At 45.7% G+C, this 25003-nt stretch overlaps 1 protein-coding gene across 2 annotated transcripts in view; it reads left to right on the top strand.

The window, feature by feature from the left end:
- Positions 1-25003, top strand: part of TMEM266 (transmembrane protein 266) — a 61336-nt gene that overhangs the window by 19010 nt on the left and 17323 nt on the right. For both annotated transcript variants that reach the window (XM_068204413.1, XM_068204414.1), the window contains 5 exons: positions 91-164; positions 9424-9480; positions 11219-11357; positions 12824-12939; positions 22966-23152. In XM_068204413.1, the coding sequence (XP_068060514.1) occupies positions 91-164; positions 9424-9480; positions 11219-11357; positions 12824-12939; positions 22966-23152 (573 nt within the window). The remainder of the gene's footprint in view (positions 1-90; positions 165-9423; positions 9481-11218; positions 11358-12823; positions 12940-22965; positions 23153-25003) is intronic.

The raw sequence follows: 25003 nt of genomic DNA, 5'->3' as shown, positions 1-25003 counted from the left end.
CATATGTAACTTGTGGCAGTACTAATTATGCTAAACCTAAGTTGCACTCTGCTACTATAATGACCCTTGGTTCTATTATGTTAATTGCAGTTTCAAGTGCTTCCCAGTTTGCAGGAGTAATTCACTGGATCAGCCTAGTCATCCTCTCTGTTTTCTTTTCAGAGGTATGTATAACCAAAGTCTTTCACCACATACAGAACTGCAAAGTATTTTTATGTTGTCACTGGAATTAGCAAGAGTTTTACAGTAGTTTGACTGCAAATAACATAGCACAGTGTATTTCAAGGAAAAAACCAAGCAAAAGTGTACTGTTGCTGCTTCTACTTAGCAAACTAAAAAGTGTTATTTAGATTAGCACTGTATGTCAGTTGCTTAGAATTGGTAAGGAAACATGGAAGGGAAGATACTGCCTTAAAAATTATAATTGGTAAGCTGCAGAAAGAGATAATTGAATCTACAGGCAGTGGAGAGGATAGCTTGATCAATTTGTTATCAGTGTCACTGGGTATAAAGTATAGGATTTAGATGAAGATATGTTTTTCAAGAATAAAGATCCATGGGAGTTCTGTACAAAAAGATCTGTTTTGAGAATGGAGTTTTCTCCTCTCACAATTTATTAAGGTAGTTTATATATTCCAGGTTGCTGCATGTAGACATAGAGAATGAAACACATGGTGAATTTCTTTGCCAAAATGTGTATGAATGTGTGCACTGGAAAAGGCTCTAGTCATGATGTAACAAATGACCAAACTGGGATAATCAGCCTTTCTGAGCTTTCAGCTTTGTTCCAGAAAGAAGTCATTGGTATTGAGACATTTAGACTGCTCCTGAAATATTCCAAAATTCTTTTAGTGCTCTTTTTCAGGTTTTAATATGTTACTTGTCACAATAACAAGTTTTATGTTTGTTAGGTTGGAAGACAGCTTGGACTTAAAATGTTTTAAAATATTTTTTCAGGTTCCATAGGAGAAAATATAATCCAGAGGGGTTTGTTAATGACTTCATTCTGTCGGAAATGTATATAGTGACGAGGTGAAGGTTACAAAAAACAATAATCAAAAAACAAACTATGATATCTGCAAATGATTTATTGGATCACTTGTATTGAATTCATACTTATCATGTATGATTGGTAATTTCCATGGTGCTCCTAATGAAATACATTTACACGTATCATTTTGTATTTCTCAGCAGGGTTTTCTAGCTGGTGTTGTCAGTGGGTGCTTTCCAAAAGGGTTGTGTGATGGCAGGCAGGGATCTCACACTGCTCTTCATCCCAGCCTTCTGCTGCATTTACACAAATAGATCCCATTACTGGCCCCATCCTTTGGCAGTGGTGGTGGGCTCTAGGTTACGTGTAAGATGACTGAAAATAATCTCTGAACAATTAAAGGAACTTGTAGTCTTTCCTTTGTGAATTGCACATCCTAATTCCCGAAGGCTCAGGTTTGCTAGATGGTGTCCATTCCCCTTAAATAAATACTTTCCTCTCCCCTCCAGAATCTTTCCTCAGTGGGGATTAGCACCCTGGAGCTCCCTGTAATCCTGAACTTCCCAATAGGATCAGTGTGTAACTGCTGCTAGCAGCATGGCTGCACGGGCACATTCACCTGACCCCTTTACTTCCTGGAGCTGCTTTCACCAAAAGCCTCTCCTGTGCTGCTCAGTTCCCTGCTGCTGCACTGCAGTCTGCAGTTCTGTTTTCATTCTCCTGCACCACCAGCACTCTGCTCACACCTGGGGCAGGTCTTGCTCCTGTGTCCCTCCCTGAGTGCACAGCTGCTGTTGGGCTGTTTGTGGCACTGCAGACACATCCTCGAGGCCAGGGCTCATCTGGCTCAAGGAAGAAATTGATTGTTTCAGTTCTGCTGGGACAGGGTACCCTCCAAAGTGGCTGAACTGGTTCAGAAGTTTTTTTTCAGGAAAAGAGTAACAGAAGTGTTTCACAAATCCAAAACAGTTTCCCTGACTCACCATCCTCATTTTGGATCTGCATTGGCTTTTCTCTCTTTATTTGGAGCTACTTTGTCTATGTGCTGTTCTCATTTATTATAAACCTATCACTTACTTCATTATCTGTCTTCTGAAGTAGCTTCCTTCAGCTATTTGATTATGGTTTGAAGTTAGATCAAAGAAAAACGAGGCCACAAGACAGCCATGTGAGGTGCACAGACCAGGGCAGACTTTTGGATATGGATTCATTTGGCAGCTCAGAGATAGAGGTGGCTCCACAGAGCAGCTGGATGTGCTTCAGAGACCACCAGTCTGGGAAAGAGTTCAGGTGTACCTTTCCTGCTGGAGTTGGCCTTATGCCAGGTAGAGTTCATATTGAATAGTGTCTCAAGAGAGCAAAAACAGAGGGTATAATTTTCTGTCATAGGTTTTTTTTTCCCAAGAGGTTACAAAATACTGCAAAAATTGCAAATGGCTTTTTTTTCATACATTTTTATTTTATTTACTCCTTTGGTCCCTTCAGGGAATTTCTTTTCCTCTGATTCCCATACCATGAGTCAGCTGTCTTTGGGATCGTTTGTTGAGAAGATCATGTGTTAAAGTGAGATTCTGCAGTCAGTGGTTGTTCATGCCAGGATGATATTCCAGAGATCAGGTTTAATTAGTTTACCTAGGTATAACAGGCAACTGCTGAGGATTGATGAGTCCTTCAGTCATTGCTTTTCTACTCAAAGCAAGGATTCAAGGTTTCTGGTGTTCAAAAAAGGTGGTTTCCATAGCAAGTACCCTGTTCTAAGTTTGGATGTTTAGTGTTTATTCTGTAATTTGATTCCCATTAGTTGTAAATATGGGTACACAATTCTTCAGGAAGGCCTTAGCTTAAAGAACAATGTTGTAAAATACTTGTTAAGACCCATAAAACTTTCAGCACAAAATCTGAATGTTTCGGAAGATTCAACTGATTAAAGGTGGTGCTCTCAGAGCATTGCAAGTAATTGCAGTGCAGTTGAAGTTAAACAGCCACTGGCTTTCTGCTTGGTTAAAATGAGGGGGCTAAACATGCCAGCAGCTGGCAAATACCGCCAGAACAGCTGCCAACAGAGCTGAGTAGCTGCTCTCGCAGCATCTTCCTGCTTTCCCTAGGCTTGTCTTAACAACCACAAGCCTTAAAGGCACTTTGTTCATTTTATATTCTCTGTCACTGTCTGCGACTTTCCAGCATTAAAATATCCATATTCAAGTGAAGTGCACATCAGCTTTTTTTGCTTTTTTCCAAGTATTTGACCTGGATTTACTAGTGGTCTGTCTTTGTTGACATACATCATGATGATTTGTCTGTGCACCAAATGTTACCCAGACATTAAGACAGAGTAGAAGAGAAGAGAGAGGCACTGGGGAGAAATCCCAGTATCAGCAGCAAGGCGAGGCCAGGTTGTACCCTCTCAAAAGGGCAAACTCAGCCTTGGTATTAGTTGGCTGAGAAAAGGAGATGGGGAATGTCGCAGAGTTTTGGTAAGTGGATTGAAGTCTGCTCTTAACAGTTCTGTCCCATTGCCACAATTACGTGGTTCTGTGGCTGTCGTTCAGCTCTGCTCTTCCACTAGGACTGAGGTGCAAGAATGGAGTTCATTGATATGAGTTATTTGCACTGCTCTGTGTGCTGCAGCCAGCCCAGCACTCGGGCATTCTGCTGAAGGGAAGCACGTGAGGGATTCCCTGGGAGGAACCAAGGCTTGTGTACTCAGTCAGGCAAGCACCAAATCACAGCTTTTTTCTACCATCGGTGTCCAAGAAATGAGCTCTCAAATTTAGTAGAGTAAGTCTGGGCTCCTAGCTGATAAACAATCTGTTTCATTAGCTATGGCTCAGAGGAGGAAAAACTCCAAGGCTTTTCTCATCCTGTATGTTTAAAGGAAGTGTTCATAGTAGCCTGCCACTTTTCTCCTTGCCCTTGAAAGGAATAAAACCTCCAAAGGGAGACTCTGCTGTTAAAGTTCTGTTAAAAAAGAAAAACATCCTAAATGGCAAAACTAAGTAAAAATGTCTTTCCCTTAAATTCATAATTTATCTTAGAGAAACTCAGCTATGTTACTTTTATTACATTATTTGTGAGCTTCAAAGAGCTGAGAGGAAAGATAATAATCTCCTATTAATCTTCTGTAAACTGGTTTCTCTTTTGTGTGTTTACTTTTATTCCCTGTACGTACAACTTTTCTTATGATGTATAAATGCACTTCATTGCTGTATGTTTTGTAATCTAAATGGAGTGAGTAGTGGAGTCTAGGAACAAAGATACAGGTTTGATATATTAATGTGATTTATAAAGGTAAATTTAGGCTTCTTTCTTTGCTAGTGTGTATAAAATAAATTTTAATATACTGGGAAATTTCTTTACTAAGCAATTTTGTGGCTTCACAAAGAAGTAGTTACCATGGAAAGTGGTCCCATAAAGTTCTGGGAATCTTGCTGGACATCTGCCTGAAATACCAGTCTGCCCATTTCATTTCCAGTAGTATCCCTGACTTACAGTGTGCTCTATCAGTGCTCCATCTGTGCTTTCATCTCTTGATACTGACAGTGCTGCACCTCCTACACCACATGTTCCAGAGAGGTGTTAGTGCTTGTGTGACCATGCCCAGAGGGAGCTTGTGATGCAGGGCTGCCTAAGCCCAGTTCCCTGGCCGTTCTGCCTGTGTGCTGGAGTCTCTGGTGAGCCATTCCCATGCCTGAAAAGCCCTTTCAAATCTCTACAGAATTGTCAGTTGAAAACTCACTGGATTTCCCCGTATGCTAAGAATTAAGATTGTGAGAGTATTGGGAGAACACAAGAAGAAATAGAAGTGCAGAGGTTGTGCAAAGGTGCATTTGGGTGTGTGATGTCCTGGTAGTATTAGTGAGAGAGAACCCAGCGTGTTTGTGTCTGTTCATGGCACCAGGCTTTGGCAGGGAATGGTTTCTGTGGCACCACGAGCTGATGGAGCCCAGCAGTTCCAGAGGGCAGGACATGGGGTTGGGTTGTACTGGATAATGGTGATGTGGGGTCTGTAGTTTCAGAGCTTTGGTTGAAGAGAATCTGTGTGAGGAGGGTACCTGTGCCCTGGAAACAGAAGGATGTGTTCGTTTCAACATGCCAGCACGTTCCTCTGGGCTCTGCTGGCCTGGGGACAGCGTGTGCTAGGACAGCTCATGCAGTAGCTCACTACAAGCACACCAGGAGATGGCAGAAGAGGATTCTTTTAAGGACTGGATGAGCTAAGGCCTCTGGGAGTGACCCAGATGAGAGGGGTTATAAATTACAGATTGGGTACAAGGTGTTCTGGGAAAGCTTTCGATAAATATTTGGTCTTGTGAGATATGTGGAAAAGGCAAAAGCTGAATTTACAGTTTCTGCAGCCTGTGTGACGGAGGGAGGGAGGGAAGGAAGGGAGGAAGGAAATCCCTTCCAACTGCCTCCATCCTGTCTGTCTCCTGCCCAAGCTGTGCCCCATCATGAAATGCAGAGGTGCTTTCCTCTCTCCTTTGCCTCCTGCTGCCGGGCCAAGGTCCCCTCCTCTGCTGCCTCCTGCTGTTTTCACACTACAGAGGGATTGGACGCAGTGACTCACTGAGTAGTAAATTGTATATTAAATGTGCAAGCAAAAAAGTATTTAAAATGACTTAATGTACTGTGCAGTTAGCTAACAAATGCAGATTGTGGGAATTGGTACTGCTGGCTCAGCAAAGGACTTGGCCAAGTTTCCCTACAAAATTAGAGAGAGAACCTGCAGCATCTAAACTTCACTGCTGACTGTCAGTATCGTGCAAACAATTGTGTGTCACCAGGAGACTTTGTCGGTTTTGAAATAGGATTTCTGTCTGAAAAATGATTTAAAGTTTTATCTGCGTTTACTTCAGCTTAAAGAAGTTAACAGAACTGTTCAGTCATTTTGCCTTTTATTAATGCACTGGACAGACTTTTATGTACTAAATTAGCTTTAGCAGAAGAAAAATGTATTTCTGATATAACTTAAAAATATGTGTTAAGGACTTTCTAGTTAAAAGGTTTCTAGTCAAAAAACATTAAAGCTTTCTTTCTCAAGTAGAAAAAACCAATCTGGCAGTACTTTCCTTTAACAGGAAAGTGCTCACACTGATATTTAATATTTTTTTCAAATCTGTATTCAAAAATGCAGGATGCCTGTAGTGTAATGTAAAACTGTTTGTGTGCATTTGCTACATGCCTGCACATCAGTGGGAAACAGCAATGCTGCTCCAGTTTTTCCCTTTTTCTTGTAGATTTTTGTACTTAAAAATGGTAGAATTGTGACTAACATTGGTTTTGTCTGTGATGAATGTTGTACAGTTGCAATTCTCTTCTAATTCATATGCATCTTTCAGTTTGGTCCTTGAACAGTAGGTAGGAAGTTTTCTGGATTATTAATTTCTGTCTCTGTGTTTTTTCAGATTCTGCTACAGGTCCTCATTTTTAAAGTTCTTTACAGAGAGAGTATGCAATCAAATGCAATATATATGTATTTGTATGAAACACATTTTTGATTGCTTTGGAAAAAATCCTAAAATGTTATATATAAGAAATACCAATGCTTTCTTTTGCTCCATTTATTACACTGAGCAATCACGGAGGTGCCCAGTACAGTCCAAATTCCTTTGGTTCCACCTCTTCTGGGTGAGAGCTGTGGCAGCAGCAGTGGATGTTCTCTCTGCCATGGACACACGGAGGCAGAGTGGGGACAGCCAGGGCTGGTTGGAGCTGTGCTGGCACAGGCTGGCCCAGGGGCACCTCAGTGGCCAGGCTGGGGCTCTCTCGGGTCACCAAGGGCAGACTGCCTTTCCTAGCTCCTGGCACTTCAGTGGTGATGGGGTGTTTTAAGAGTGACAGTGCTGGTGCACAGCTTGAAGAGCTTCCATGCAGAATAAATGTTTTCTAAGTTTACCCCCAGCAGTGCCCAGCTGGTTCTGAAGGGTGTGCCCCTGGGCTGGGAGGAGCTGGCTTATCCCACCCTTACGCTCACCTTCGTGCAGTGTCTCTCGAGCTGAGAGCCAAGGTGCTGATCATCTGGGCATGTTGTGCTGGACACCAACACCCAATCCTGCATTAAATGTCTGCCAAGTAGACTTCCAGTCACTGCTGACTTGTGCTGATTCACAGCAGCAGAGTGGCAGTGAAAACATTTGTGTTAGCTTCCAGCCCTTGGAACTGCTCACACCCATTAACATGGCAGGAGCACAGTCTGATTTAAGTGCTGCAGTCAGGAATTAAAAAGGCAGGAAGGAAAATGCTTTTGTACATTCCCTCACCAGTCCGATGTTAAATCGTATTTAGGGTTGTGAGGCAGTGTTTCTGTTTTCTTTGTGCAGATATGCCTCATTTCGGTGAAAATACCTTTGTGCACACCTGTCCAAAGGAAGGAAGACTTTCACCCTCAGTTTCTGTAAAGTTGTTAAGTGCTCAGCCATCCTGTGTTAGTTGCTTATTGACCTGGCACTTCATAAGTACTGCCCAAGCATAGCAGAGCATGAGCTGCGCTCCCAGCAGGGTGGCTGTAGGAAAGGTGGTGCCCTGAGCTTTCTAGAAGGCTCTGCTTGTCCTCATGTGTTTCCCCATGGCTGCCTGCTGTGGAACCTGTATGGACCCCACATAGCTGATACTGCTGAACTGAGGGGCTCACAAGTAGCTTGTACTTCAGCCTTTTGTGCAGCTCCTTGGTGTGGAGTGAGGGAGATACTGGCAGAGGAGCTGGGATGCTTTTCCTGGCAGAATTCAGCTCAGGAGCTGAGCTGTGGCTGCAGGAGTGCCTTGGCTGGCCAGCAGCACGTGTGCTTACACCTTGTGCCTATGTCAGATCACATCATGCTGGCCAGTTTGGGGTCATTAAGGGACTTGAGCACCTGCTCTTGAGTATCTCTTCCTCCACATAATAAATAAACCTTGAGGTTTATTTATAGGTTATTATGGAGAGAGCCTTAGTGCCATGCTGCACTTGTCAAGTGCTTTGGAAGTACAGTGTTTTTAGGAGTACAGGCTGGCAGCATTGGGGGATCTTGCTGTCTCTGTAGAGTATCATCATTTTTTGTAGAGGAAAGAAGATGCTGCATTTTGTCTTCAGGCTCATGCCTCCCTTTCTCAGCCAGCCTGGGCCTGTGCCTTTGCATACCCCATTTCTGAGGTGTTGGCCGGTTCACTTTCCTCCTCCTTGGTGCTGTGGGGCTGAGCTCTGGAAGCACCATCTGCCCCACAGCAGTGTCCCCTGGGCAGAGCAGGGGTGAGTGCTGTTATCCAGGTTTGCAGTGCCAGGAGCAGGGAGCACAATCATCACAGGCCAGCTGAGGCAGCTGGGCTCATGGGGGTTGGCAAAACCATGCACAGGAACACTACTGAACAATTCGGTGGTGTTCTGCAATTAGGTACTGCTGGTATGTTTGGCATCACTTCAGAGCTGCTTGGGATTTAAGATTTGTATTTGTAGTGGAGAGGAGATACATGTATTCATCAGAGTCACTTTTTTCTGCACAATTCTGGGCATAATCACCCCTCACATGTAGGCCTGCTGAGCACTAAGTCATTATGCTGCTCTTCAATGGAGGAAGTAGCATTTTGGTGGCCCTTGCAGGGCTCCCAGCTGCAGGTAGACTCCTCATGTCTGTCAAAGTCTGACCTTGTTGCCATTGGCAGGAAACATCCCTACCAGTTAGGCTTCTATATAAGTTCAATATCAATTGCAAGTTGACTGAGGGATTTTTTTCTTTTATTGTGTCTTCTGAAAGCCAAATTAAAATTAGGAAAGGTGCCATTGGATTTTTAATAGGAATTCACCATTGGTTCATTCTGTGTTCTTTTTTATTCCTCTTTTTTAGCTGTTGAGGCTACTTATTGTTGTTTTGCTTCATAGAGAAGGATCACAGAGATTATTTTTCTCCCTTAGCCCATTAATTTCTGGGATCCTGTAATAAAGCAACTGCCTTAACTTCCAGTGAAGAGCATCTGCTCTTCAGGCTGATGAAATGTCAGTAGCTTTAGGCATCAGGACAGGATGGGGCCTCTTCTCTTAGAAAATCAGTAAGCACTGGCATATCAAAGATGGCCAGAAAAGAGACTTTTCCCCCATTCTGACTGAGGGAGCCCCCTGGTGCATCTTATATATAGGCTTGGGTCAGGAGGCTGGGGAGGGTTGGTAATCTAAATCACACAAATCTGAAAGCAAAATTTTAGGAAGATGGAAAGACTGATGAGCATTTGAACTTGGAACTTGTTTGTGGAGGTTTTATTAAGTCAATATACTGGTTGGGAAGCAATATCTGCTTTTTTAATATAGCAGTTTAGCCATTTCTAGAACCTGATTATTATTTAGAAGAAATGTATGGTACTTAAATAAGACAAAAAATTATTCCTTGAATAGGTAAAGGGCTAAATGTTTATCTAAGACTGCAATAACATCCGTAATCATTTTTCCCCCTAATCTATTTTACTAGACTATTTTGAGGATTGTGGTCCTTGGCATATGGGATTACATTGAAAACAAAATAGAGGTAAGCTCTCTCTTCTGGTACTGTTTTCCAGGCAGCCCCAGTAAAACCATGAAGAACTGCTTCAGATGGCTTTGTTATTAACTTGGTGTAACTCCATTAAGGCAGATAAATACACACATTCTTCTCATTATGTGCATTATCCATAGCTGAGTGATGCAGTCCCTTTTTCTGTGAGAGACTCAGAAGATTGCAGTATTTGAAAATGTTTTATGAAGGGAGAGATTTTGGCCTTCTTCCTCTTTGTGTGACTTTTGTTGTAAGAGCTGTGCTGGTCTGACAGCACTGCTGCTCTGAGAGGTAAAAATTGTCACCTGAGTTTTATGTCCCCATTGCCATAATTCAGTTGAAATTAGTTGAGTTAGTTGAAAATTGCATGCAGTTTCCTGGTAGTAAACATTAGTTTGGCAAAACCCCCATTTTTAATGTGAAATTGTTTTGATAAACACTGTAATTAGTACCTCAAATTAAAAATTACACAGAATGTATATACTCTTGTAGAGAAAGAAAAATAAATTAGTGTGTAATAAATAATACATAATCCCAATCTGATCAGAAATCTGGAGAACAGGAAAATTAAAAGCTCTTTCTTGATACTGCCTTATGAACCACTACTGTGCAGGAAGAACCAGAATACAATCTGGGTGTTCTTGGAGCATAATCAATCTAGAGACTTGCATATTTTTGTAACGAAGTTGTAAACATTTTAACTTGTTTTGCTAAAAAAATGAAATGGAATTTAAATAGTTGATTCAGGGTTTCTTATTATTAAGGCTAAATGCAGCAGTTTCTGATAATTCATCTTGGTAATTTGGAATAGTGTTATTTTTTACTGCCCATTGAGTGGCTGCAGTAAGAAGTATTTCTTTTCAATACACTGAATTGTTATACACAGTTCTGAATAAGTAGTTCTCATAAAAATCCGTGCCCCACCTCTTTATGCAAACAGGTAATCAGTGGGGCTTAGCAGCAGGGGAGGGTTTCAGCAGGAATGAGAACGTGGTGCTCTGTTCTGCTCTGCTGGGCCAGCGTGGGACAGACACGACACTGCTGCCACTTTGCTCTGAAACACATTTACCAGCTCATTTCTGTCTCATGCACTGCACAATTGCTTTTTCTGATCTCATCCCAATGCAGGCAGTGTCACATAAATCATTCAGAACAGTCCCAACTGTCAAGCTCCTTGCAAGCCGTGCTGCCCCATAAAAGTGAGAGCAGGCAGAATTTCTGTCTAGGTGCACAGCCATCCCCACACGTGAGGTGTAGCCAGGACATGGCCAGAAGCCATCGAGTCTCTTGGCTCCATCTTTTTCTACTTGTCTTCTTGATCTCTTCATTTAGACAGTAAGATCTATGGGCAGGGACTGCATTTTTTTTTAGATGACATTATGCCAAGTAACAGGTAATAAATACCAGTGATGATAAAACTCCTTGGCTGTAATAACATTTAGACTATCAATTCTCCTTGGGGATTTTGGCCAGTATTTCCAAATACCTTTCTCTCCCCCTTCCCTTCCACCACAGTTTATCTCTCCTCACCTCATAAAAAACACTGAGGAATTCTGTTGTGCTACCTAAAAAGGATGCAGCCTTTCTGTGGCTTGGCCACCTCTCATATCCCTTTCAAATAGGTACCTAATTGCATTTCTTTTGGACAAACAGGGAGTCCGTCAAGATTTCAAAGAGGAACAGCAGGGATGTGATTTTAAGGGAAGGTTTGAAAAAACTGATTTCTCTCTAGGTGTTTGATGGTGCTATCATAATCTTGTCCTTGGCACCAATGGTGGCCTCAACAGTGGCCAACGGCCCCAGCAGCCCGTGGGATGCCATCAGCCTTATCATCACTCTGCGGATATGGAGAGTGAAGAGGATCATTGATGGTGAGTGGGGACTCAGCTTGGGACTCCAAGCATCACCTGGCAGGCTGGGAAGAAGATGTTTTAAAAATACAGAAAGATTACTTACTACCCCTGTTCCTGTCATTGTCCTTTTCTTACATTTTGCTAGCACTGAACAGAAGAGAGTTATGACTCCCATGGAGGAGAGTAGGTCTAGAGATCATGGCTGTATCTCCTGCTCTCTAGGAGCCTTTATAATTTATTGGTTTATTTTGCTGTTAGGCACCTTTCCATCCCCTGTCCTGTAAAGCAAATGTCCTGACTTGTTTTATGTCTCTTGCCACCAGTTATTCCTGATTCTGCAAAATAATTGATTCTCTGCTTTGCTGATATTTGCTGCACCCTCCCCATAACTACACAGCGAGCTCTGTCTTGGGACTTTCTTTTCTAAGTTTTTGTCAGTAAATAAGTTTTGTGTCAGACTCCAGGAGGATTTTCTTGCCCTGGGGATTCCCAGCAGGAGGTGCTCTCTGCAGTGCTGTACATCCTGGAAATGAAATGAAGTGCATATCTGTGGTGTTTTGCACAGACCTCTGTGGGGATGTACCAGGGGAGATGAAAAGGCCCCAGCAAGTCAAGGTTGCAGAGAGCTGGGCCTGGAAGCAAGGACTTCAGTGTAGGTTACTGTGTGCTCAGCAGCTTCAGGCAGCTTAGGGAAAAGAAATAAATGAATGGCCATTTTGCTCATGTGTGAAAAATGAAAGTTGTTATTTTGGGTTTAAATGCCCGGGAAACTTTGCATTCAGAGTTCAGGAGAGGTCATAGCCCTCTTATTGAAGCATGAAAGAAAATTTCAGGATTTTGTGTAGCTTCAGAAAACATTATTGCAGTATGTGTTGACCAGCTTTTCTGATCAGTGTGAGTTTGCCATAGTGAAGACAGGAGCAAAAGTTCTAGAGCCATTCAGAAAACATATTGAAAACCGGGCTGTAGCTTGAAAAGCCATAGAAGATAAATGCCCTTTTTGTTGCTTCAAAATATCTTTCTTAGTCTGCTGTGTCCATTAAGGACTGATTTCTTACCACAAAGTCTAGGAATTAAATGGTTAGGACTCTGGAATAGTTCTTTTCCTGAGGGAGCCGTGCTGTTCAGGTTTAGAGGGAACGGGACTGACTCTAAAGAGAAAATCCTCCTACCCAGTAATTCAGGAAATCTGTGGTAAACACTGGGGAAGAGCTCTACTAGCATGGAGTCTGGGAAGAGCAGGCAGCATGCATTTCAGTTCAGCCAGGCAGGTAGAGGTCTGACCAGACAGTATCTAGACCCTGCATTTCCAGTGTTAGAAATCCTGCCCTGAGGAATGTACTCTAGTGCTGCTTCTATTGGAAATACTCTAGTTCTCTAGATGCAAGGGAAAGGGATGATGTTCTTTGGCCTGTAAAGGTTTTCTTCCTGATGAAAAAACAAATCACAGCTGGGTTGCTTTAAGTGTTATTTGTGTTTTCCAGCATATGTCCTTCCAGTGAAAGTGGAGATGGAGATGATGATTCAGCAATATGAGAAGGCAAAAGTTATTCAAGATGAGCAGCTGGAAAGACTAACCCAGATCTGCCAAGAACAAGGGGTAAAGTTCAGTTATGTCTTTATTTACATATATCTTGTCAAGGCAAGTCAAACAGTTCATGTACTTGCTGCAGGCTGAGCTTTGAGAAGTACCACTGGGACTTGTGCTGTGGGGTGACAGGTCTCAGTGCTAAGGAAGCATTAGCTGCAGCCAGGATATTGTCAGCATGGTATTTGTCAAACAGCAATCAGCTGCCTCTGCTGCTGGGCTTATGTTCTTGGAGGTGAGGAAAACAAATGTGAGCAACAGAAAATAAATGGTTCCAGTATGTCATTTATTAAATGAGTACAGCTAGCTTGACATAGCATTAACATACAAAACCCATTGTTGGAGACTGCAGCTAGTATTCCTAGGAAAAGGATGTGCAGTTAAAAAAAATTAATTTCCCTGCTTTAAATGCAAGAGGCAGCTTCCCTGTAGGTCAGTCAGAGACTCCTGGCAAGTTCAAAATGTTGCAGTAGAAGCTTCTAGTTCCTGGAAGCAAGTCAAGATTTAAGACTCTTCCCGGGCCCCCAAATGTTCAGTGATTCAGTGTGGAGGTAAGGGAAGGTGAAGTTCAAAATAGCTGAAGTGAATATATTTTACATGAAAAAGGTGTAAAACCATTTTGGGGCAATGAGCCAGGAGATTTTGCCATTTGTCTTATGCAAATGAGTTCTTGACTAACTTGCTTTAAAGTAGAAAGCAGGGATGGATGTTGAGACTCAGGATAAGTGAGTGTTGAGGTGACCATCAGACCACAACAGGATGATCCCCAGGTGATTTACTTCTTGTTTCAGTGAAACGGGAGCTATGAGATATAGTCCAAATAAATCCTGGAGATTTCTAGCTTTAACTACCACTCCTGGCTTGTGGCAGGTACTTTTGAAATACAAAACCATCAATATTTAGGTCCCCAGTCAGATTTTTAGGTTTAGGTCCAGATCTCCTAGGAGACCTGGATCAGCCTAGGATTCTGCATTGAACTGCTGGTGGTGGTAAGTTGCTTTGTCTGTGTGATGCTTTAGGAAGAGCTGTAGATACTGTGTCATTTCATAATGCTGGTTTTGAGTCACTCATACTAACCATAACAAAGTTCTAAACCTAAGGCTTGGCTTCTGCCAAAAATTAGTAAGTGCCAACTATATTGTCTTTGGTGGCAAAACTGCAATCCTCTTCATAACACCTTTGCACAATGATACTTAGTGATTTGGGTTCTGTCAAGGTTGTGAAATTGCCAGGTAAATGGTATACACTCCATTTTACAAGGGAGAGGTAATCCCTTCACCAAACCCATTAAGCAAATCGGTGATTTCTTGAGTCCCAGTGCAGTATTTTGTCTGTCAGACCATATTAAAGTTCTTGACAATCATAAATTGTAAAACATTTGTTTTTAGGAACTTTGCTATACAGCCAGATAACACTCTCAATCTCTAAACAATTTTTGCTGTTATTGTTTCGTAGTCTGAGTAAAGGTGGGCTCAATTATCCCAGGGGGGGTTCAGAAGCAGCTCTTGCTGCTCTTCATTCTGAGCCAGGTACTCCTGAATGTCTGACCAGAGTCACCCTAAATCTGAGCTCTGATGGTTACAGCCTGTACATCAAACAAAGAAATACTGCACTGGGAGAGGAGTAAGGCTGAGAAAACAGAGCAGGTTCTCTTGCAGCTTTCAAGTGTCATCTGCTATGGAAAAACACAGTCTATAGAAAGATGACAGCATGCTAAATCCCTCTTACTGGCCTGACTTGCTGCCAAACAACTGTCTCAGCTGCATAATATCAGGTAAATGTACTAATTTGCTGCAGTTAGTACCATAAGACATTGACAGGAGTACTGCATCCTTTATTTGTAAATTATTAGCTTCATAATTCAAGAAAAAGTTGTCAGCAATATAATATTCACATTAACGTTGTGTACAGCATCTGATGGGAAAAATGGCTCCTAATGGTATTTAATGTCTAAAATTCTGCCAGGTTTTTGCTTTTCCGTTTGACCATCTTTCCTGAGCTTTCTAAAGGATTGCTGGTTCATGGCGTTTCCGTGTGCTTGGCTGTTTCTGAGGGAAGGTTTGCCTGCAGTAGTCTGGCTGTGCCCAGAGCAGAGCAGCAGCCAGGAGGGTTCCAGGCTGCCCTGTCCGTGTGGTGCCAGCTGCTCCAGGGCAGGGGTGCTGCCCGCATGGGCACAGCAGACAGGTCAGCGTGGTTCCCTGCAGCCCAGCAGGGGGCTGGCACTGATTCACCGTGCTGCGCCTCTGTGACCACGCTGGTGATTTGCATTTATTCAGTAGAGATGGGACTGAGAACATTCCTGCTGGAAAGGTTTCCCAGTGCTTCCTTTTCTGAGATCCTGTGTTTGGTTTCTTACTACTTTGCTGCTGCTCAAGCAATTGGGGTTAGAATTCTCAGGGTCTGGCGTATTCTGCAGATGAAATGATCTTGAAAGTCTCAAGCAAAGTATTAATTATTTCATTAGAGGAATTGGGAAAAATAGTTAGCCTGTTCTGCTTGGGATTTAAAACAAAAGCAATTGGTGGCTGGTTCTCTTGAGAAGTCCCATGCTGATTTGAAGCTGGTGCTTAATGCTAGGCAGACAAAACCAGGACTTCTGCTTTAAAAATTAAAAGCAGCAAAGATAAAACCTCCCTTCATCTTTTTGAAGTCTCTTTCTTTTGTCAGTTATGGTATTTTTTTGACCAGTGATGGGGTATCACAACTGTAAAGTACATTTCCATTCCTGACTGACATTGGAGATGTACTTTTGCAAACATGGAAACTCTTTCCACATGTTGCATTTTGGCTAGCTGTACATCTGAAGAACAGAATATATTTATAAATTATACATGCACAAGCCACCACTTTGTTCTCTGTAGTACCCCACTGCAACCGTTTGAATAGTTTGCTTTTTATTTATTCTCCATTGGCCAAAAAAAGAGATTCTTAAACAGGAATGGAGCATGAGGGATTTCTAAAAATGGGTAAAGGTAAAAGGAAAAGAAGTCTCACTGCAGTCACTGTCAAGAACATGCAGAGTATATTGCTGATGGTTTTGTTTTATCAGGATAACTTGAATTTCAAAACAAAGTTCTAAAGTTTCATTAGCTACAAATTCCAGTCAAGGAAGATTGCTTTTTTCCTCTGGAATCATCTGTAAAGGAATTTCCATTTGTAATAATAGATATACTTACCTGATCTTTTCTGCTTAGCTTTCAGAAGAGTCATTCAGCTGAACACAGCCAGCCCAGGAGTATGTGCTCAGCCTTATCACACCAGAGCTCCTTTTCTGTCAGTTCCTATAGAGCTGGGGTTTTCAGCATTCTTAACACTGCAACAACTATAGGAGCTGGAATTTCTTTTTTTATCTTGGAATATAATTTGTACAATGGCTGCCAGTTTAATGGCAGGGCTATTTAGCTGGTAAAATTACCTGTTGGAGAAATAACGTATGCTATCCTCTCAATAATTTTAATTTATTTCTAACTACCAGTCATTTTCTTGGTGGATGGAAGGCAACCAAGGTCATCCTGTGTTTTATTCTACACATAGATCATTAGTTTGCAACTGTATCCTGATTTTTATTGTTACCAACAATGGCTAAACTAATGGAAATAAACACTGGATTGTATCCCAGTGGCAGATGAGTTTTAGGGCAGGGCATTCTATACAGATAGCACTAATAGAATTGAGCAAAGTTACTGCTCCTGGAGTTAGACACAAGTAAGCTTCTGGCTAAAATGTTCATTGATCTCTCAGAAACTGTGTCAGTCCTACTCTGTTGTTAGACCATTAAAGGGAAGTACTCCATGATTCACTGCTAAGTCTCTTTTCAAGTCTTACATGTGTATTATAAAATATCAGCTAGGATGGGTGGCCCACTTAATAAAACCAGGCATGTGGAAGGAGATGTTATCAAGAGCTCCGGGTAGGTCTGTCGATTTACCTGCTTAGAAATAATCACCTAATGCATTATTTGAGTGAGGAAGTGCACAGGAGTGCCCCATAATTATTTCTGGTTTGTTTCCTGACAAAATATTGCCAGGTTTGTGCTGCAAGAGGACATGTAACAGATTTTGAAAATGGTAAGTTTAAATTTCCTACTGATGAACTTTATCTTCATGCCAGACAATCTAGTTACTCATTCTTCTATGAAGTGTTCTGTATCTCCCTTTTTCTTGGTAATAAGTGTATTTTCACTTTCACATCAGCCATATGTATTACACCTTTGTTGCTGTTTTCAGCTCCATCATAGTGGGTGTATCCAGACAGTTCTCAGAGGTGCACAGTGACAGTACACAAGCACAGAATGTGCAAACTTCCTGTGAAATACAAGAACAAACATTTTCATTATGAGAATGGGCAAGCACTGGAGCATCTTGCCAGGGAGGTGGTGCTGTGTACACCCAGCCTGGAGATAGAATTTGAGAGGACAGGCTTTCAGCAGCCTGAGCTAAATGGAGCTGCTTAAAGCAAGGTGTTGGATTAGATGGCCCTCCCAGTTCCATTTCACTTCTGATTATGCTGGGATTCTATGAAGTTTTCAAAAATACTTTTTCCGTTACAGAGAATGTTGGAACTTATTGGTAAATACCCACCAGAAGCTACCACAGTGTGTGTAATTAAGGAACATGAATGTCATAGGTATCAAGAGGTGGTTTACCTTTGTCTCCTTGGTCACAAGTTATCTTCTACACAAGAGCGTTTTTTCTCTTTGAGATTTGCAAGGTTCTTCCACAGAGCTGATACGTATGAGTTAATTTAAGCAAATCAAAGCATGTGTTTAAGTTTATATGCCTTTTTTTGGTCATCTGATGATATGTGCAGTGTGCTCCTGCCCTACAGGCTGAGGGAAGAATGGTGTACCTGGAAATACAGACTGCGGTTTCCTCAGTGCAGCAGTGCTGGTCCAGGTGCACACTCAGATTGCTGCATCAGCTGCTACTGCAAATAGAAATTCAACATGTTACCTTGGCCCAGAATTTTACCTTAAAAAGACTGTTATATATACCTCCTAATGATTTATTTTAGCTGCCCTGGACTGCCTGAATGCAGAGCAATCTCATTAGCTCTTGTACACATTAGAACTGCCTGAGGTCAGTGTGCAGTATAATCTTCAGCAGATGGAAGCACCTACAACCTCATTTGCTCGTGCAGCCTCTCGCTGCATTTCGCCTGTAAGGAACGCGCCCTTAGACTTGACCTTTGTTTTAGGGGGCTGCTCTGAGTGGCTGACACTGTGTTCCAGCATCTGCAGGATCCTGGGATAATTGTTAGGAAACAACTCCCACCGAACCAATCGCCTCTGTAGATCTGTGTCTTTTATGAACAAAATTCTGTTTCTTGTCTGTGACAGGAGGCCATCCGTACCCGAATTCAGTGGCTGTGACGGGTACACTGGCACCCAGATTTGGTATCTGTGAGAGGGTGACACTGGAGCCCAGTTCAGTGTCTGTGACAGCAGTGCCCCAGTCCGGTGTCTGAGACAGGGTGACACTGGAGCCCAGTCAGTGTCTGTGACGGTGTCCCGGTGCCCGCTGTGTCCCCGTGCCCGCTGTGTCCCGTGCCCGCTGTGTTCCCGTCCCCGCTGTGTTCCCGTGCCCGCTGTGTCCCTGTGCCCGCTGTGTTCCCGTGCCCGCTGTGTCCCCGTGCCCGCTGTGTCCCCGTGCCCGCTGTGTCCCCGTGCCCGCTGTGTCCCGGTGCCCGGTGTGTCCTGTCCCCGCTGTGTCCCGTGCCCGCTGTGTGTCCCGTGCCCGCTGTGTCCCCGTGCCCGCTGTGTCCCGTGCCCGCTGTGTTCCCGTGCCCGCTGTGTTCCCGTGCCTGCTGTGTCCCGTCCCCGCTGTGTCCCGTGCCCGCTGTGTCCCGTGCCCGCTGTGTCCCGGTGCCCGCTGTGTTCCCGTCCCCGCTGTGTTCCCGTGCCCGCTGTGTTCCCGTGCCCGCTGTGTCCCGTGCCCGCTGTGTTCCCGTGCCCGCTGTGTGTCCCGTGCCCGCTGTGTCCCGGTGCCCGCTGTGTTCCCGTGCCCGCTGTGTTCCCGTGCCCGCTGTGTCCCGTCCCCGCTGTGTCCCGTCCCCGCTGTGTCCCGTGCCCGCTGTGTCCCGTGCCCGCTGTGTTCCCGTGCCCGCTGTGTTCCCGTGCCCGCTGTGTTCCCGTGCCCGCTGTGTCCCGTCCCCGCTGTGTCCCGTCCCCGCTGTGTCCCGTGCCCGCTGTGTTCCCGTCCCCGCTGTGTTCCCGTGCCCGCTGTGTCCCGTCCCCGCTGTGTTCCCGTCCCCGCTGTGTTCCCGTCCCCGCTGTGTTCCCGTGCCCGCTGTGTCCCGTGCCCGGTGTGTTCCCGTCCCCGCTGTGTCCCGTGCCCGCTGTGTCCCGTGCCCGCTGTGTCCCGTGCCCGCTGTGTTCCCGTGCCCGCTGTGTGTCCCGTGCCCGCTGTGTCCCGGTGCCCGCTGTGTTCCCGTGCCCGCTGTGTTCCCGTGCCCGCTGTGTCCCGTCCCCGCTGTGTCCCGTCCCCGCTGTGTCCCGTGCCCGCTGTGTCCCGTGCCCGCTGTGTTCCCGTGCCCGCTGTGTGTCCCGTGCCCGCTGTGTTCCCGTGCCCGCTGTGTTCCCGTGCCCGCTGTGTCCCGTCCCCGCTGTGTCCCGTCCCCGCTGTGTCCCGTCCCCGCTGTGTCCCGTGCCCGCTGTGTCCCCGTGCCCGCTGTGTCCCGTCCCCGCTGTGTCCCGTCCCCGCTGTGTCCCGTGCCCGCTGTGTTCCCGTCCCCGCTGTGTTCCCGTCCCCGCTGTGTTCCCGTCCCCGCTGTGTTCCCGTCCCCGCTGTGTTCCCGTGCCCGCTGTGTCCCGTGCCCGCTGTGTCCCGTGCCCGGTGTGTTCCCGTCCCCGCTGTGTCCCGTGCCCGCTGTGTTCCCGTGCCCGCTGTGTCCCGTCCCCGCTGTGTTCCCGTCTCCGCTGTGTCCCGTCCCCGCTGTGTCCCGTGCCCGCTGTGTCCCGTGCCCGCTGTGTTCCCGTGCCCGCTGTGTTCCCGTGCCCGCTGTGTCCCTGTGCCCGCTGTGTCCCTGTGCCCGCTGTGTCCCTGTGCCCGCTGTGTTCCCGTGCCCGCTGTGTCCCGTGCCCGCTGTGTCCCGTGCCCGCTGTGTCCCGTCCCCGCTGTGTCCCGTGCCCGCTGTGTTCCCGTGCCCGCTGTGTCCCGTGCCCGCTGTGTCCCGTCCCCGCTGTGTTCCCGTCCCCGCTGTGTCCCGTGCCCGCTGTGTCCCGTGCCCGCTGTGTCCCGTGCCCGCTGTGTCCCGTGCCCGCTGTGTCCCGTGCCCGCTGTGTGTCCCGTGCCCGCTGTGTGTCCCGTGCCCGCTGTGTGTCCCGTGCCCGCTGTGTCCCGTGCCCGCTGTGTTCCCGTCCCCGCTGTGTCCCGTGCCCGCTGTGTTCCCGTCCCCGCTGTGTTCCCGTGCCCGCTCTGTCCCGTCCCCGCTGTGTCCCCGTGCCCGGTGTGTTCCCGTGCCCGGTGTATTCCCGTCTCCGCTGTGTCCCGCGGTTGGTGGCGCGGCTGCAGTTCCCGCCGCGTTCGGCAGGTGGCAGCAGCGCCGCGCGGCAGGCCCGTGTCCCCGGGGCCGGAGCCCGGAGCCGCTGTCCGGAGCCGCTGTCCGGAGCCGCTGTCCGGAGCCGCTGTCCGGAGCCGCTGCCCGGGGCCGCTGTCCGGAGCCGCTGCCCGGAGCCGCTGCCCGGGGCCGCTGTCCGGAGCCGCTGTCCGGAGCCGCTGCCCGGAGCCGCTGTCCGGAGCCGCTGCCCGGAGCCGCTGCCCGGCCGTGCGGGCTCCAAGCGCTGGCAGGGACCTGCGCTCTTCGTCCCAACAACTCTGAGTGCGCGGGAGGCGTCCGGGCTCTCCCCCATTTCTCCTCCTCCTTTGCACCTGTATAACGCAGTGATGCGTTCAGGCTTCTGATTGTTGCAATGCTCAGCGAATCTTTGTAAATGCTGGAGCTCCTTAAATTGGACCTGATGCAGTCATAGTTATTGAGCTGACTTTTAGCTAGTTCTGTCTCTTTGTGTTAAAAAATACCTGCCAGATTTTTTGTCTTGCATGTAAAAAGGAAATCATACCATACCTCTAAGCCAGAATTAAGCATTTCAATTACCGTTATTTCTTTTTCAGACACGTGTGAATGTTTTTGAAGGGTGAAATGTAGAGAAACAAAAATTATGTTTGAGCTAGACAACATGAAAAAAAATCTCCAAATTTATTTTTTGCCTATTGAGTGCATTTCTTCCTTTAAACCAAAGGAGTGTCTGAAAGGGTATCTTTCTCTCTTTAAAGGTGGAATGTAAGGTCTTCCTTGTGATTCCTTGTATTTTTTTCCAGTCAAGGATATAACTTGTGTTCATACTGACACAAGTACCTTGAGCCTCAGGATGCTTCAGGCTGGCTGGGAGCAGAGTTAGCAGTGCCAGTTCTTCCTAGCAATAGGTTAACACAATAACAACTTGTGGGAATCTGCCATGGAGGCTTCATTGCAGGAAATCAGGGAGCAGGGCAGGATTTTGACATTTGCTGATTCCACCTGACTGCCACTGCCAGAAGACCTTTGGTTAAAAAGCAGTGAGCACTTGCAGGCAGCTGTCTGCAGCTGCCAGGCCTCTGTGCACTGGATTGCAGATGGAGGAAAAGCTGTGTGCTTTGTTAGAGCCCTGGATTAGCTGCTTTAATGGGATCCGGAAAGCTTGAACTGCCCTTTGGCTTTCTAGATTTGAGTCTTGCAATGGGCCTTCCAGTTACTGTAGTTCCTTCCCAGCTGCTCTGGAAAGCAGATAGTCTCCAGGTGTGGCAAACTGGAATCCCTTTTCCTTTCCTGAACTGGTGGAAATTCTGTCTGGTTTCCCCTCCCCGGTGTTTGCACCATGTCTGACTGCAGTGGAACGAAGGGGGTGTGGTGATGGGTTCCAAAATCTGCCAGTGAAGCAGATCTGAGTCACAGCTGAGGGGTGAGAGGCACAGGCGGGTGCACTCAGCCAGGGCTGTTCCACAGCAGTTTTCCAGCATGGAGGTGCCAATTCCGTGTGCTGTGGGTGTGGAGTGGCAGCTGCCGTGTCCTCCTGCTCTGCCATGGCTCTGCAGGCCCTGAACCAGGGGAGGCCCAGCAATGCCATATTTGAATGCTTGCCCTTTACTCACCTCATTTGTGTTTCCCTCTCAAACTGTTGAATTGGGCATGACTTGGTCACTGCTGTACTACTGATTTTAAAGAGTTACTCTTTTAAAGAGAAACTCTTCCTTGCAGCCCCACAGCTGTGCTGTGTGGCACAGGGAGTTTTGTCCTGCTTATATAAGGGTTTAAAGGGTCTCTGCAGCCTCTCCAGAAAAATTGTTTTCCTTCTTGCATTGTGGAAGATGCATGGCCATCAAAAACAAAAGAAATCTGCTGTATCCCTCAGTCAGATTGTACCTGGTAGCTCCTTTTTTTCAGGTATCTGCTTTATAGCACCAGTCATAAGCAAATCCCCTTGTGGCTGCAGAAATTCTTTAACATGTTTGAGAGGAATGGCCAGAAAAGCGGTAACCTTCCCCAGGGTTTTCTGCACACTGCTGAGTACAGAAGGTTTCAAGTCAGAAGAGGACTGTATTATCCTTCCCTTGTCTAATTAGTGAGGGAGAACCATTTTGGGTGCTGCTCAGAGAACCTGCCCTCCACTGGAAGCCTCATTACAAAGTCTGGTTAGGGATATTTGTTGTGAACTTAACTCCCTAAATGCCTGTTAAAGCTGGTCTCGTGCTATAAAGGTTACACGAGGTTGGGCAGTAAGACTTGTTAAAATTGTCCAAAATCTTACCTTCAGGACACAGCTGTCCAAAACAGAGGACCAGTATGAGGCAGTCATTATCTTTAGATTATGTGAGCAATGGTCCAGCTCACACAGGCTCTGGGAGAGCACCACCAGCTTGGACTCATGTCCTGGCTCAACCACACTATTTGTTTTACCAGACCTGTAGTGTTTAGTGATGAGTAATAGGTCCCCAGCTGTAGCATATAAACTTCTGGCTGTGCTCACATGACATCAGTTTGTGGTGGTGTTTTTTCCTCTAGTTTGAAATCAGGCAGCTGAGGGCCCACCTTGCTCAGCAGGATTTGGACCTGGCTGCAGAGAGAGAGGCTGCACTGCAGGTCCCACACGTGCTGAACAAACAGAGCAGCAAGAGGTACAAGGTGGTGGCCACTGAAGACTCGGACGACGAAGGCACCGAGAACATCACTGAGCTGCGACCTGCACGAGGTGAGTGTGCAGCTGATCACTGAACACCTTCACTCCTGCAGGGATTCATTGCTTCCCTGCAGGCTGCAGTTTCTTATTGCTGCAGAGAGGCTGCATCTGCTCTGAAGTGGCAGGAGCTGTTGTATTTGGGAGCAGGTTCTAAACAGAGCCAAAGAAATGACAGGGGAAGAAAATGGCTACGATGTACCTTCCAATGTCCTCATGGTTAGATCCATCAAACACTAGAGAAGCAGCAGCCAATTGAAAGTTGGCCAAAGGATAATCACTCACAGGTAACAGCAGGGAAATTGGGAAGAACATTGAAAAACAGTTTTGGTCTTTGGCCACTTGCATTTCTGTGGTTTGTAGAGGACTCCTGCATCAGCTGTGGGGCTTGCCTTGCCTGGAGGCTGTGCTCTCACCAGTTCCCTAAAGCTGCCAGTTTTGGGCAGGGCAGCACTGGTGCCAGGAAGGGAGGGAAGTGCAGTGTGGGCATCCTGCTTGCATGTCTGAGTGCCATGTGACCATGGTAAGGAGCACTCTGCTGCCTCAAGGTGTGTGCTGGGCAGCTCTGTGGTTCAGGGGATAACAACAGTTACATTTACTTGGATCAGATTTTATTATGTAAGTGCTGGACCTGATTTTTTTTATGGAAAAGACAGAGTTCCTTTCCTGTGATCCACTGTGATTCCACTGGAGTGCAGAATGTCTCCTGCTTTAATGTAATATTCCAGATGAGACAACACTTTCCGCCTTAGTGGTGTGTTAGTCTTCCTTGGGCGTCTTAGCTTAATTATTGTGAATCTGTTGGAATTAGAAGTTTGCACAGTATCTTTATGTTGGTCAAACTCCTTAGAATTCAAGGCACAGATACTTTAAAAGCTGTTAGACATTTTTAAATTATAATTCTCTCCTTTCTCTACAGAGTAGTGAAAGCATGTAGAAAATTGTTTTGTTTTTTTCCGCTTTGTAATATCTAAGCACTAACTACAGTAAAGCCATTAATTATTCCTGATATGAAATTGTACTTAAAAGCAGACAGTTGAGCAGACTGACCCCTAAAATGCATTTCCCTCTTTTTTGTAGTATTTCAGAGGTTTCCCCAGTGGATGTATTATAATTTATGCATGTGTTCCTTGCGGGTTACGTTTGGAACTGAAGAGTGTTGCACACACAGTAAGGCTTGCTGAAATTTTAGTGCTCTGGAGGTTGATCTAAAAATTCTTCTGTCCAAGGTATTCATTCTAACATCCAGGTTAACAGAATTACTCATTATTAATGTCTTCCTGTAAAATGCTGCCCACACTTGCAACAAAGTAGACACCCAATCTTCGGGATTGATTTCTACACTTAGGTTACATGATTAGAGGGATTTGTGCTTTTCACTGAGAAAAAATACATTGAGCAAGTAAGAAAGCATGGATTGCTTCACATATTGGGTCAGGTGCAGTTATATTTAAACATTTATACTGAATATGCAGAATAAATTTCCAATTCTTGGAGATCATCTAAAAGCACCAGAGGAAATGTTTCTTGTGCACTCTATTATATATACTGCATACAAAGTCTTTGTAGGTGCCTTGAGTGCTTGTTGTCAGACCTAAATTAGGGTGACAGTATTTGAACAAGTAGTTTCTGTGGAATGAGGCAGGAGCTGGACAGGAGAAATTCCCTGTGTTCTTACAGCAGTGTGTGGTAGTCTGTCATCCCATGGGGCTGCCAGCACAGGGCCCAACTCAGATCGCATGAGACACCCCACACCAGCAGTGGTGTTCAGTGTGCACAGCCCAGGGCGCAGGCAGTCGAGGCAGAGGATTTCACATGGCATTTCTGGGATTATTTTGCAGTGTTGGCTTAGGGATTGCTTCTGTG

The sequence above is a fragment of the Anomalospiza imberbis genome, chromosome 13 (assembly GCF_031753505.1).
Source record: "Anomalospiza imberbis isolate Cuckoo-Finch-1a 21T00152 chromosome 13, ASM3175350v1, whole genome shotgun sequence".
Lineage (NCBI taxonomy): Eukaryota > Metazoa > Chordata > Aves > Passeriformes > Viduidae > Anomalospiza > Anomalospiza imberbis.
Note: the sequence above shows the minus strand (reverse complement) of the source record. Positions and strands in the feature narration are given on the sequence as shown.